This window comes from Cetorhinus maximus, chromosome 1 (genome assembly GCF_964194155.1).
Source record: "Cetorhinus maximus chromosome 1, sCetMax3.hap1.1, whole genome shotgun sequence".
NCBI classification, from domain to species: Eukaryota; Metazoa; Chordata; class Chondrichthyes; order Lamniformes; family Cetorhinidae; genus Cetorhinus; species Cetorhinus maximus.
In genome coordinates, this window is record NC_135879.1 from 215,962,567 (window position 1) to 215,976,218 (window position 13,652).

Consider the following 13,652-nt stretch of genomic DNA (forward strand, 5'->3'; position numbering starts at 1 on the left):
CTCCAATGCTGATCTCAGATACTGCAGCAAGGTTTGGTCAGTCATCCAAGTCTGGACATGGTTAATGACCATTTTTTAAGCTGGTCTAGATAGTGGCAAAAAGCTACATCAGTTAATGCAACACTGGCGACAGTTTCAGCAAGAACTACAAACTCACTGTTGGAAGTAAAGGTGGGGGGACAGGAGGAGAATATTTTAACAATCCTGTGAGGAGCAGAAAACAAAACATAAGAAAGATGTTCAGAGTGAATGACAAACAAATCAGATTAGACTTCTGTGAACAAAACTTGTACATGCCACAGGAAAGAAAGATGCACTGTAAAATCTCAATACTTAATGCATCCAAGGGAATTTTCTACCTTGTTCTTCTCTGCCTTGGAACTTGCATGTTTGGCACTTTCTTGGACTAACTCATCATATTGTTGAAAATCTTCAAAGGGTATCATGCTCTTTTCAAAAATCCAGGCTCTTTCTGGAGCTTCTCCAAAAAACTGGACATGGTACTGGCGACAAGTGGCCCTGTTCAGACCTGTCAAAATAAGGGAAAAGTATTGTTTGCAATTTTTACTGCAAAAATTGAACACAGTTACAGAGCAGTGCGATTATTCAGGGAAGTCATATTTTACTGCATAGACTTACATTGGACTTTACTACATTGGATTTGGAGTCTATTTACAATTAAAAAATTGACAATGCAATCCTCAAAAGAATTACAATTATTGAAAGCCTACAATGATGTGTCTTGAATTAAAGGCAAAACTATGGATCTGATTTCCTAGAAACTGTCTTCCCTACACCAGACCCACAACCTGTATTCAGCTAACGAGCAACGCAATTCTGCTCATGCATATAAAATTGCTTTAATTAAAAAGCTTATTCTCAGGAAGTGGGTGCTGTTGGTAAGGTCAGCATTTATTGTTCATCCCTCATTGCCCTTGAGAAAGTGATGGTGAGCCACCTTGAACCACTGCAATCTGCATAGTGAAGGTACTCCCTGCAATAAAGTTAAGCAGGGAGCTACAGGGCTTTGACACAGCGACAATGAAGGAATGCCGATTATTGTCCAAGTCAAGACAGTGTACAAATTGCAAGGTACATGGGAACAGTAGGTGGTCAGTCAGTCTCTCGAGCTTGTTTCACCACCTAATGAGATTATGGCCTATTTGCAGCTTAACGCCATTCTTCTACCTTTTAACCCATGTCCAGCGAAACTCCATCAATTTCAGATCCAAAATTATTAACTGAGCTGGCATCCACCACATTTTGAGCCAATGAGTTCCATATTACTACCATCCTAAAAACCTCAAACAAATCAACCCTTAACTTTGATATTCCAAAGAACACAAGCCGAGTTTATGTAATCTCGCCTCAAACAAACTGTTGGAGTTCTTGCAACAGTCTGGTGGCTGTGTAATGCACTCCTGCGTAAGTCAATATACACTTTGAGATGCGATGCCAGAAATGTACACAGTAGTCCAGATGTGGCCTAACCAGGGCTTTGCATAGCAGTGTCAAAAACTTCCTTCCTTTTGCATTCTAGCCCTCTAGTTAGAAAGACTGCTTTCATTCACAGGATGTGGGCTTCACTGGCTGGGCCAACATTTATTGCCCATCCCAAGTTGCCCTTGAGAAGGTGGTGGTGAGCTGCCTTCTTGAACCTCTGCAGTCCATGTGGTGTAGGCACATCCACAGTGCTGTTAGGAAGGGAGTTCCAGGGATTTTGACCCAGTGACAGTGAAGGAATGGCGATATACTTCCAAATCAGGATGGTGAGTGACTTGGAGGGGAACTTCCAGGTGGTGGTGTTCCCATCTATCTGCTGCCCTTGTCCTTCTAGATGGTAGTAGTCATGAGTTTGGAAGGTGCTGTCGAAGAAGCCTTGGTGAATTCCTGCAGTACATCTTATAGATGGTACACACTGTTGCTACCGTGCATCGGTGGTGGAGGGAGCAAATGTTTGTTGATGTGGTGCCAATCAAGCGGGCTGCTTTGTCCTGGACAGTGTCAAGCTTGAGTGTTGTGGGAACTGCACTCATCCAGGCAAGTGGGGAGCATTCCATCACACTGCTGACTTGTGCCTTGCAGATGGTGGACAGGCTTTGGGGAGTCAGGTTACTTGTCGCATGATTCCTAGCCTCTGACCTGCTCTTGTAGCCACAGTATTTATAAGGCTAGTCGAGTTCAGTTTCCGGTCAATGGTAACCCCCAGGATGTTGATTGTGGAGGATTCAGTGGTGGTACTGCAATTGAACGTCAAGGGGCAATGGTTAGATTCTCTCTTGTTGCCGATGGTCATTGCCTGGTACTTGTGCGGTGCAAATGTTACTTGCCACTTGTCAGCCCAAGCCTAGATATTATCCAGATCTTGCTGCATTTGGACATGGACTGCTTCAGTATCTGAGGAACCACAAATGGCGCTGAGCATTGTGCAATCATCAGCAAACATCTCCACTTCTGACCTTATGATGGAAAGAAGGTCATTGATGAAGCAGCTGAAGATAGTTGGGCCAAGGACACTACCCTGAGGAACCCCTGCAGTGATGTCCTGGAGCAGAGATGGCTGACTTCCAACAACAAACACAATCTTCCTTTGCGCTAGGTATGACTCCAACCAGCGGAGAGTTTTCCCCCGGCTCCCATCGACTCCAGTTTTGCCAGAGATCCTTGATGCCACATTTGGTCAAACGTAGCCTAAATGTAATTAGATTTAATTAGTAACGGGTTGAAAGGTTATGGGGAGAGGGCGGGAAATTGGAGTTGAGGCCGAAATGAGATCAGCCATGATCGTATTGAATAGCGGGGCAGGCTCGAGGGGCTGAATTGCCTACTCCTGCTCCTAGTTCTTATGAGAAGGCCAGTCGTTCGCACCTCACTCTGGGAGTTCAGTTCTTTTGTCCATGTTTGATCCAAGGCTGTGATGAGGTCAGGAGCTGAGTGGCCCTGGCGGAACCCAAACTGGGCATCAGTGAGCAGGTTATTGCTAAGCAAGTGCTGCTTGATAGCACTGTTGATGATCCCTTCCATTACTTTACTGATGATCGAGAGTAGATGGATGGGGCAGCAATCGGCCAGGTTGGATTTGTCCTGCTTTTTGTGCACAGAACATACCTGGGCAATTTTCCACATAGCCAGGTAGATACCAATGTTCTAGCTGTACTGGAACAGCCTGGCTAGGGCTGCGGCAAGTTCTGGAGTACAAGTCTTCAGTACTGCTGCTAAAATATTGTCATGGCCTATAGTCTTTGCTCTATCCAGTGCCATCAGCCGTTTCTTGATATCACGTGGAGTAAATGATTGGCTGAAGACTAGCATCTGTGATGCTGGGACGTCCAGAGGAGGCAGAGATGGATCATCCACTCGGCACTTCTGGCTGAAGATTTTAGCAAATGCTTCAGCCTTGTCTTTTGCTTTGATGTGCTGGGCTTTCCCATCATCGAGGATGGGGATATCTGTGGAGCCTACTCCTCCAGTGAGTTGTTTAACTGTCCACCACATTCACGGCTGGATGTTGCAGGCCTGCAGAGCTTAGACCTGATCCGTTGGTTGTGGGATCACTTAGCTCAGTCTATCACTTGCTGCTTATGTGGTTTGGCATGCAAGTAGTTCTGTGTTATAGCTTCACCAGGTTGACCCCTCATTTTTAGTTATGCCTGGTGCTGCTCCTGGCATCCCCTCATGCACTCTTCATTGAACCAGGGTTGATTCCCTGCCTTGATGGTAATGGTAGAGGGGGGGGGGATATGCTGAGCCATGAGGTTACAGATTGTGTTCGAGTACAATTCTGCTGCTGCTGATGGCCCACAGTGCCTCATCGATGCCCAGTCTTGAGTTGCTAGATCTGTTCGAAATCTATCCCATTTAGCATGGCAGTAGTACCACACAACACTATGGGACGTATCCTCAATGTGAAGACAGGACTTCATCTCCACAACATGCAGTGGTCACTCCTCCCGATACTGTCATGGACAGATGAATCTGCGGCAGGCAGGTTGGTGAGGATGAGGTCAAATATGTTTTTCCCCTCGTTGGTTCCTTCACCACCTGCCGTAGACCCAGTCCAGAAGCTATGTCTTGTCGGACTCGGCCAGTTCAGTCAGTAGTGGTGCTACCGAGCATTGAGGTCCCCCACCCAGAGTACATTATGCACCCCTGCCACCCTCAGTGCTTCTTCCAAGTGATGTTCAACATGGAGGAGCACTGATTCAGCAACTGAGGAAGGGCTAATCAGCAGGATGTTTCCATGCTCACGTTTGAGCTGGTGCCATGAAACTTCATGGGGCCCGGGGTCGAACACCTCAGCATTCCATTCGTCCTTTTTGATTATATTCTGTATCCGATTCCTGCACTTTACCGATCTATGTACCTGGACCCTGAAGATCTCTGAATCTAGTTTGTCACAATCTAAATAATTGCTGAAGAGAGAGACTTTTTGTCGAAACTTTTTGTCTTGCACTCATCATAACAATTTGCAAGAATACCAAATGTAAAAGGGAACAATAATTTATACAATATGAAAAGAGTGGGCCAATGGAATGACACCTAATCTTCTTGCATATTTCCGATATTCGGATGACACGTTTGCTATATTTAAATCTGCAGCTGCATGTAATAATTTCCTTACATGTCTTAATGAGCTTCATCCTGTGCTCAAATTCACCTTAGAAATACAGCAGTCAAATGAACTCCCTTTCCTTGACGTATTAGTTGAAAAATCTGCCAGGTGGTACTCTACCATGGTCTACCACAAGCCTATCTTCACTGGTCAATATGCACTTTAGGATTCTTACAGTTCCACGTGCTACAAGGCTGGCCTTATTGGCAACTACACAAATAGGGCCTGAGCTATTTGCTCATCTGCAAGCCTGATGCCAAAACAGGGCGCATTCAAAGGCATCCTGCAGATAATGGCTACCCTGATCAGATCATTTTGTGCTATATATTGCGCAAACTCATGAATGAGCTTAAGGCCATCATTTTTGGTTCTGAAAAGTGCCCACTTTACCCTGGAAGGGCAAGGTAGCAAAAATTTGAGCAACAAGTGAAGTTAGCTGTTTCACAATGCTACTGTGCAGTTGCAGCACAAGTGGTGTTTGTCACTAACAGAATGCTGTCAAGCCAAAAAGACGTTCTGCCTGTCACACAAGTGCGCAATGTAGTATATGAATTTCAGCGCCAGTGTGGTGCTTGGTACTTAGGCCGAACGTCCCAAAGACTGACGGATTGTATCAAACAGCATGTCTCCTCTGCTGCTCGCAACTGGTAAGGTACAGGGCATACCCAATCAGCCCGTGCTTTTTTAAAAATTTGTTCACGGGATGTTGGCGTCATTGTCTATCCCAAATTACCCTTGTTCAGAGGGCATTTAGGACTCAACCACATTGCTGTGGGTCTCGAGTCACATGTAGGTCCGACTAGGTAAGAACAGATTTCCTCCCCTAATGGGCATTAGTAAACCAGATGGGTTATGAAACTTGGCAGGCAATGGTTTCACGGTCATTATTAGACCTTTAGTTCCAGATTTTTATTGGATTCAAATTCCACCGTTTGCCGTGACGGGATCTGAACCCAGGTCCCCAGGGCATTACTCCTGGGTTTCCGGATTACCGGTCCAGTGACAATACCACTACACCATCACCTCTGCTTCGCTTACAAAGCTCAAAACAGTATCCAACATTAGGTGTGATTCCATGATTGGACAATATTTGCTAAATAATCCTCAGCGTGCTAAGAATTATGCTGACAACCAATTTAAGATAGCCAGTCAGGCTTGCAATGTGGCGCATTTGCGTGTACAGAAGCTACATATATTAATACAAGGCCCTGTCACTGGGTCAAAATCTTGGAACTCCCTTCCTAACAGTACTGTGGGTGTACGTACACCACATGGACTGCAGTGGTTCAAGAAGGCAGCTCATCACCACCTTCTCATGGGCAATAAATGCTGGCCTGGACAGTGAAGCCCACATCCCAGATTTTTAGGTATCGATCCTAATATCTCAAGTGGTTTGGTGTCAAATTCTATTTGATAATGCCAAGAAGCATCTTGAGACACTTCACTACATTAGAGGTGCTAAGTGTTGCTAGGAACATTTTAATGTGCGGGTCAGGAAGAGAAATTGAGTGATAGTGGAAATAGGATCAAGATATCAGGGGGTGGCACTTATGGACAAGATAAACTCAGAGAGAGCATGAGAGGAGATAGGAGAGAAACCAGACAAAGGTGTGAGCTCCAGACTAGGGATTGGTGAGGCTAAGGAAAGTTATGGAAAACAGACTGAACAGATAGTTTCAATCTCTGTGGCAAAGAAGTTCATAAGCTTCTTGCACTGGTCTTTAAAGAGGGTGAAGGGGACACAGGAGGGGTATGAGGCAACGGTTGGCAGTGGAGACAAAAAGCCAGGGTCTTTGCATTGCAATCCTGCAGCAGTAAACAGCTTTGAGAGGAGAGAGTGGGAAGACTATACTTCACTATACAGGATACAAATAACATCCCAGAAATAGCTGTAAATCAGGAAACGGAAGGGAGGGAGGAACTCCAGAAAATTACAATCACCAGGGAAGTGGTACTGAGTAGATTGTTTGATCTGCGGGCTGAACACCACCACCTGGAAGTTCCCTTCCATGCCACCCACCATCCTGAATTGGAACTATATCGCCGTTGCTTCACTGTCACTGGGTCAAAATCTTGGAACTCCCTTCCTAACAGCACCATGGGCGTACCTACACCACATGGACTGCAGTGGTTCAAGAAAGCAGCTCACCACCACCTTCTCAAGGGCAACTATTGATGGGCAATAAATGCTGGCCCTGCCAGCAAAGCTGACATCCCATGAAAGAATGAAAAGAAAGCCTCCGGGTCCTGATGGACTTCATCCTTGGGTCTTAAATAAAGTGGCTAGTGAGATAATTGATGCGTTGGTTTTAATTTTCTAGAATTCCCTGGGTTTGGGGAAGGTTCCATTAGATTGGAAAATACTGAATGTAACTCCTTTAATCAAAAAGGGAGGGAAAATGAAAGCAGAAAAGTACAGGCCAGTTAGCTTAACATCTGTCATAGGGAAAACATTAGAAGCTATTATTAAAGATGTTAAGCAGGGCACTTAGAAAACTTCAAGGTAATCTGGCAGAGTCAACATGGTTTTGTGAAAGAGGAATCATGTTGAACCAATTTAGTGGCATTCTTTGAAGGAGTCACATGTGCTGTGGATCAAGGGGAACTGGTGGGTGTACTGTACATGGATTTCCAGAAGGCCTTTGATAAGGTACCACATCAAAGGTTTTTGTGGAAAATAAAAGTTCATGGTGTAGGGGGTAACATATTGGCATAGATAGAAGATTGGCTAGCTAACAGGAAACAAAGTGTGCACAAAAGAGTCATTTTCTGATTGGCAAGATGTAACGAGTGGTGTGCCAGAGGGATCAGTGCTGAGGCCTTAAATTTTTACAATTTATATAGATGACTTGAATGAAGGGTCCGAAGGCATGGTTGCTAAATTTGCTGATGACACAAAGATAGGTAGGAAAGTAAGTTGTGAAGAGGACATAAGGAGGCTAACACAGGGATATAGATAGGTTAAGTGAGTAGGCAAAGATGTCGCAAATGGGGTTTAATGTGGAAACATGTGAAATTGTCCATTTGGCAGGAAGAATAAAAAAGCATACTATCTAAATGGCGAGAGATTGCAGTGCTCCGAGATGCAGAGGAATCTGGGTGTCCCAGTGCATGAACCACAAAAGATTAGTATGCAAGTACAGCAAGTAATTAGGAAAGCTAATAGAATGTTATCATTTATTGCAAGGGGAATTGAATACAAAAGTAGGGACGTTGTGCTTCAGTGATAGAGGGCATTGGTGAGGCCATATCTGGAGTATAGTGTACAGTATTGGTCTCCTTATTTAGGGAAGGAAGTAAATGCATTGGAAGCAGTTCAGAGAAGGTTTACTAGATTAATAGTAATCCTAGGGCAAGTTGCTTTATCAGGCCAGGCTTGTATCCGCTGGAGTTTAGAAGAGTAAGAGGTGACTTGATTGAAACATAAGATCCTGAGGGATCTTGACAAGGTGGATGTGGGGAGGATGCTTCCTCTTGTGGGAGAATCTAGAACTAGGGGTTGCTGTTTGAAAATAAGGAATCAACTATTTAAGACAGGGATGAGGAGAATTTTTTTCTCTCAGAAGGCAGGGGGTCTTTGGAACACTCTTCTTCAAAAGACGGTGGAAGCAGAATCTTTGAATATTTTTAAGGTAGAGGTAGATAGATTGTTGCTTGGATAGGCAGGAACGTGGAGTTGAGAATACAATCACATCAGCCATGAATTTATTGAATGGTGCAGCAGGCTCAAGCTGCCAAGTGGCCTACCCCTGCTCCACATATACATATACATATACATACACATATATATATATATATATATATATATATGTATGTGTGTGCGCGCGATGTAGTGCTTGATGAGCCCAGCCAGATCTAATGACGAAGGTCTACATCAATTGTGCGCCATAAATGTTCAAATCTGCTTTTCTTGGATCTGAGGCAGTTAGGATAGGACTATACCAAGGGGAACAAAGGTGGGAGTGAGTAAGGGTTTAGTAGGGACAAGAAGAAAGGTGGAGGCAAGCAAGCTAGAGGGATTGTACAGGGAGATAGAGAGAGGGGCTGTATTTGTTGATCTGTTAACAAAGTCCACATGGTCAGCAGGGAGAAGGATCAATGTGACAGGAAGAGGTTAACCCTCAACACGATAGGTGGGAAGGTCGGTAAGGAAGCAGGAAGGGGAAGCTGGGGTACCTGTCTGTAAGCACGCAGCAAGTGCTTGGAAGGATCCTTTGCAAAATGTGTAGAAGACAGAGGGCAACTGCAGGCTTATCCAAGAGAGAGTCAAGGCAACAGGATGATAGAAGATCTAGGAATAGTCAAAGGTTCTGGATTTAGTCAAGGAATTTGGGCAGGGGGCAAAGTGCTTGAGGGGTGATAAATGAGAGGATGTCTGAGGGCAACATGAAAAGAAGCTAACAGGAGAGGAAAGGAGGAATAAGGGAAACTTAGATGTTAACTGAATCTCAAGCCAGATGGTAAAGTATGAAGCTAGGCGCTATTTACAAAATGCAGCAAATACATGTCAGTCTTCTGCCGACTAACTCAGTGTCCCAGTAGTTTCTCTTAATAAGTGCTCTAACTACCTAATTAAACAATGCTCTTCACTTGTGTATCTTAACAATTAACATGCCATTAATAACAGAGGTGCCTTAAAATGGTTTAAATTAGAATTGCTTTACCAATTCAACATTTAAAAAGCTGTTTCAAATACCTTTCAGTCTTGTATGGGTGCTTAAGAGGGGATCTGAAGAAACCATGCAAGCCCACCAAGGATAACCAGATACTTTGGACCACACCATGTCTCCCACATGATATTTCACTGGGACATCCTTATCCTTCTCCTTGATTTCCTCATCTTTGGCTCTTTCATCGCCTTGGTCTTCTTCAGTCTATTAATATAAACATCACATAAGCATCATAGTGAAATTTAGAATTCAGTTCTGAAATCACAGATTTATAAAACATACTTGTAAATTATTTTGAGAAAGACAAGGTTTATACAGCATTAATTTGACAAAAATAGTCTTCACTTTTTGTTATGCTTAATTACATTGCAAATTTCAAAATACTGATGCATCAGAGTTTATACCTCATCTGTTTCATGGAATTCATAGTCTTGACACCAATTATGTCTCGGAAATTTGGAGCTTTACATCAGGGAATAAATAAGTCATTCAAAATTGAGGGGTAAAATAAATCATAGAAGAGATCATTTCATTAAACAAACAAGCCACCAGTGCAATCCGATTTCATTCCTTTTTTTCCCTTTTATTCCTTTCCCCCCATCCCAAAAATACTTCACTGAACAATTTGGATCTTGTCGTGCCGTGGGCAGGCCAGTATTCAATGTGAGAAAGGATAAATATTCTGGAGTTCTCCTGGATTACATTTAGGAAAGCTGAGTATTTCAACAGCAATCTCCTTCAGGTTGCATGGATTGGTCAAAGGTAGACTGCATATGATCTGCACTGTCACATCTAATTTTTAAAAGATGTTAAAAATTAACACTATGTGACTGCCAACACCCATGAGCCATACCCTTTAAATAATAAAATAACCTTTAGTCAAGTTATTGGATACACAATACACACAGCAGACCAAAATTAAATCATCTGAAGGTACTTGGGATATTTTGGGATGGCGAACAAGAATGCAGGAAAATGGGAAAAGTTGTGGAAAACATTCTATTTTCTAATTTCTTGGGAACAGCACTATTTTGGATGTTCACTGATACTGACGTTAAACCTACATTTATTTGTCACCTCTCCGACCCTCTTTCCCAGATCACACCAACACAGTTCAACAAGTCAGTTTTCTCCAATGCAGACCTCACTGACCTTTCACAGCTCCTATCTGCCGCTGCATCTTGTCAAGATTCAGACTGATTGTGGGAAAAAACTTCTTCTGTTACAGTATACAGTAGCATTTAAGATACTGAACAGTAGCAGGTGGGCATTATAGTGAAGGGCAAGTTGGTGAGCAGGACAAGACAATTATTGTGAATTCAGTGTTGAGGACAGGGTCGCAATTTTCTAGTTGCTCTTCGGATTAGATTAAAAATAAATCTTGTTTCTCACCAAACATCAAAAAAATTCAATATGTTAATTTGGCCATTAGTGGAGTAGTTTGCAGGAATTAATGCAAGCTTGGATATTTGAGCTGTCGGTCTTAAAATAGTACTGCTTTCCTTATCAATCATTCTGGTCATGTGGGGTTCAGAAAACCACCAACACCCCACCCCATACTAAACAACTCTACAGGTGCTCAGAGTTATAAACAAGCATCTCATCTCTTTCATATGGCACAGCAGGTGGTCAATTTCCTGTTTTTGTGATTTGGAAGGAAAACGATTTGACATTTATACATATATCTCTTAAACGGGTTAATTTTGAAAGGACATTTATGGACCTATATATCTCCTGTACTGGATTCCAATTTACCTCAAGGGCTTGAATCAATTCATTGCCTTGGTAATTGTAAAGATTCCATTAACATTCTTTTTAAATTACCAACTCAATATATTCTATGCTTACAACTGAAAATAATAAGTGGGCAATATTTTAACTCATCTGGTCCAAAGTACATTTCTGCTACTTCACTTCTGAGGTGGCTATCACAAAGAAGCCGACTCAAACCTAGCTCAAGTACATTCAGTTTCTTAGTTATACAAATTTTATCCATGTGCAGACTCTCATATGGGAATAATAATAGTTAACTCACTAAAGCCTAGCCAAATTTTGCATCTGCTTTACAATGTACACAACCTATTTTTCGTGCACATCCAATACACAATGGGAGTTCCGAAATAGAGTCGTTAACTCTGTTTCTCTTTACAGACGCTGTCAGACCTTCTGAGTTTTTCCAGCACTGTTTTTATTTCAATAATCAAAATATCGATTCATAGGCATAAATAAAAGAGCCCAGCTGAACATTTGGTACAAACTCTAGTTTTTTTTATTCATAGGATGCAGGCGTCACTGGCTAGGCCAACATTTATTGCCCACCCCTGTTCAGAGGGCATTTAATTAAGAGTCAACCACACTGTTGTGGATCTGGAGTCACATGTAGGCCAGAACAGATAAGGGCAGCAGATTTCCTTCCCTAAAGGACATCAGTTAACCAGATGGGTTTTTAAAACAATCAACAATGGTTTCAAGGCTTAATTCCAGATTTTTTTAAAATTGAATTCAAATTCCACCATGGCAGGAATCAAACCCAGGTCCCCAGAGTATTACCCTGGTTCTCTGGATTACTAGTCCAGTGACAATACCACTATGCCATCGCCTCCCCCACTTGATGCAGTTGCCTTTTTAATGTAAACCATGCCAGATTTTGAAAGGAAGCAAAGAATCCCATTCTTTGGGTATGAAATGCTACTTTCCCATCCCTGCCATTAAAGGGCAAAAGTGAAATAAAACAAGAGGAAACAAAACTGACAAAAACTGACAAGTGACACGATATCAAACACAAAAGATCATCAAGAAATCTACCAAATTAAAATGAATATTTGAAATTTGATTCTTGATGGTAAAACAAAACCCAACAGGTTACATAGACAATTAAAAACAAACAGTCAGAGGGATTTAGGACCATAGATTATATTGAACTGCACCAACTTGCATTTATGTAACTACTTATAACAGAATTAACATAAAACGATATTCCAAGGTGCTTCACAGACCTATCAGGTAAGTGTTTATGTTCCTTCACTTAAGTGCGCCATTGGATTCAATCCTGAGATCTGGCATCAATAAAGATATCCTCACCAGGAGGTAGATTCACTGGGCATCCCATCAGCAAAATACTGCCAGCAGTAAAGGTAAATACCTGCAATTTTGATGCTAGCATCAGTAGCCACATTCGATGCTAGCCATCAGTAGCCACACAAGTTAAAAAAAACTGTCTTTGCTGGCTTATGCAGCCTCCCACCCAGGTTGAAAGCGGCCACGATGAGAAATGATTGAAAAATACTGCAGATGCTGGAGATCAGAAACAAAAACAGAAAGCGCTGGAAAAACTCAGCAGATCTGCCAGCATCTGTAGAGAGAAACAGCGTTAATGTTTCAAGTCCAATATGACTCTTGTTCCTTGTGAATGTGATTCTGTGATAACTGCAGCTGCACAGTAGTTTCATTATATTATGGCACATTTGTCAATAAACACAGTGTAGATTCACAGCAACATGAAATTAACACATTATGAGGTTCTTCCACTGCAAATGGTTAGGTTATATAGTATCGGACAATAAAGATAGTTTGGCCAATAAAAGTAAGACCCAATTCAAGTTTAATCACAAAAAAATTATGAAGATGTCAATTTAGGATACAATACTGTCAGAATGTAGATCTGATTACTTATTCACCTTGCCAATCTCAGGTCGGTCTTATGTCAGTATATATCAAGAGCAGCCTGCCCTTTCCCCACAGGGAGCAGGAAGGGGAAAAAAACAAAATTGGGAGAGAAAATTCTAGAGGAACCAATACCATAGTGGATGCTCAAAATGTAGTTATGTACTTCTACTTGATCAACAGTTTTGTTCATATATTGTCTTGTTTCTAATTTTTGACAGATGCAGAAGTAGACTTAATTCAGATAATGTAAATAAAATGTATTTGATGTTTATCAATTAACTGTATATTTAACAAATATAATTTTGAGAAATCATCCTAATTGTCATGCCTCACTTGCCCGCTTGTAAAGAGATTACATAACTAACTCCAATAATTGGGGTAGGTGGAATTGAGTTGCTACACTTTTGAAAAAAAAATATGAGCTCCCAATGGAAAAGTATACCCCAGCACAAGTCATCACGTTCAGGAGAGGAAAGCTGAAAACTGAAAAATAGTGGTTTCCACACAAAAAGTAGTTGAAAGATGAATGATCAAAGAAAATGCCATTGACTTGGGCAAAGATCAAATTTTCCAACCTCTCATGCTCCAATGGCCTGACAATGGGAGCATGTTATAGATGGATCAGAAAGGCAGAAAGGCTAATCTGACTCTGTACGACCTCTGTACAAAGAGCCACATCACGCTTCATCATTAAGGTGATTAGA

At 42.1% G+C, this 13,652-nt stretch overlaps 1 protein-coding gene across 1 annotated transcript in view; it reads right to left on the reverse strand.

Annotated features, from left to right (window-relative positions):
- Positions 1 to 13,652, reverse strand: part of LOC144687248 (histone-lysine N-methyltransferase NSD2-like) — a 112,340-nt gene that overhangs the window by 74,013 nt on the left and 24,675 nt on the right. Inside the window, exons 3-4 of the mRNA XM_078553081.1 lie at positions 9,309 to 9,486; positions 360 to 529 (exon numbers count right to left, since the gene is read on the reverse strand). Of these exons, the coding sequence (XP_078409207.1) occupies positions 360 to 529; positions 9,309 to 9,486 (348 nt within the window). The remainder of the gene's footprint in view (positions 1 to 359; positions 530 to 9,308; positions 9,487 to 13,652) is intronic.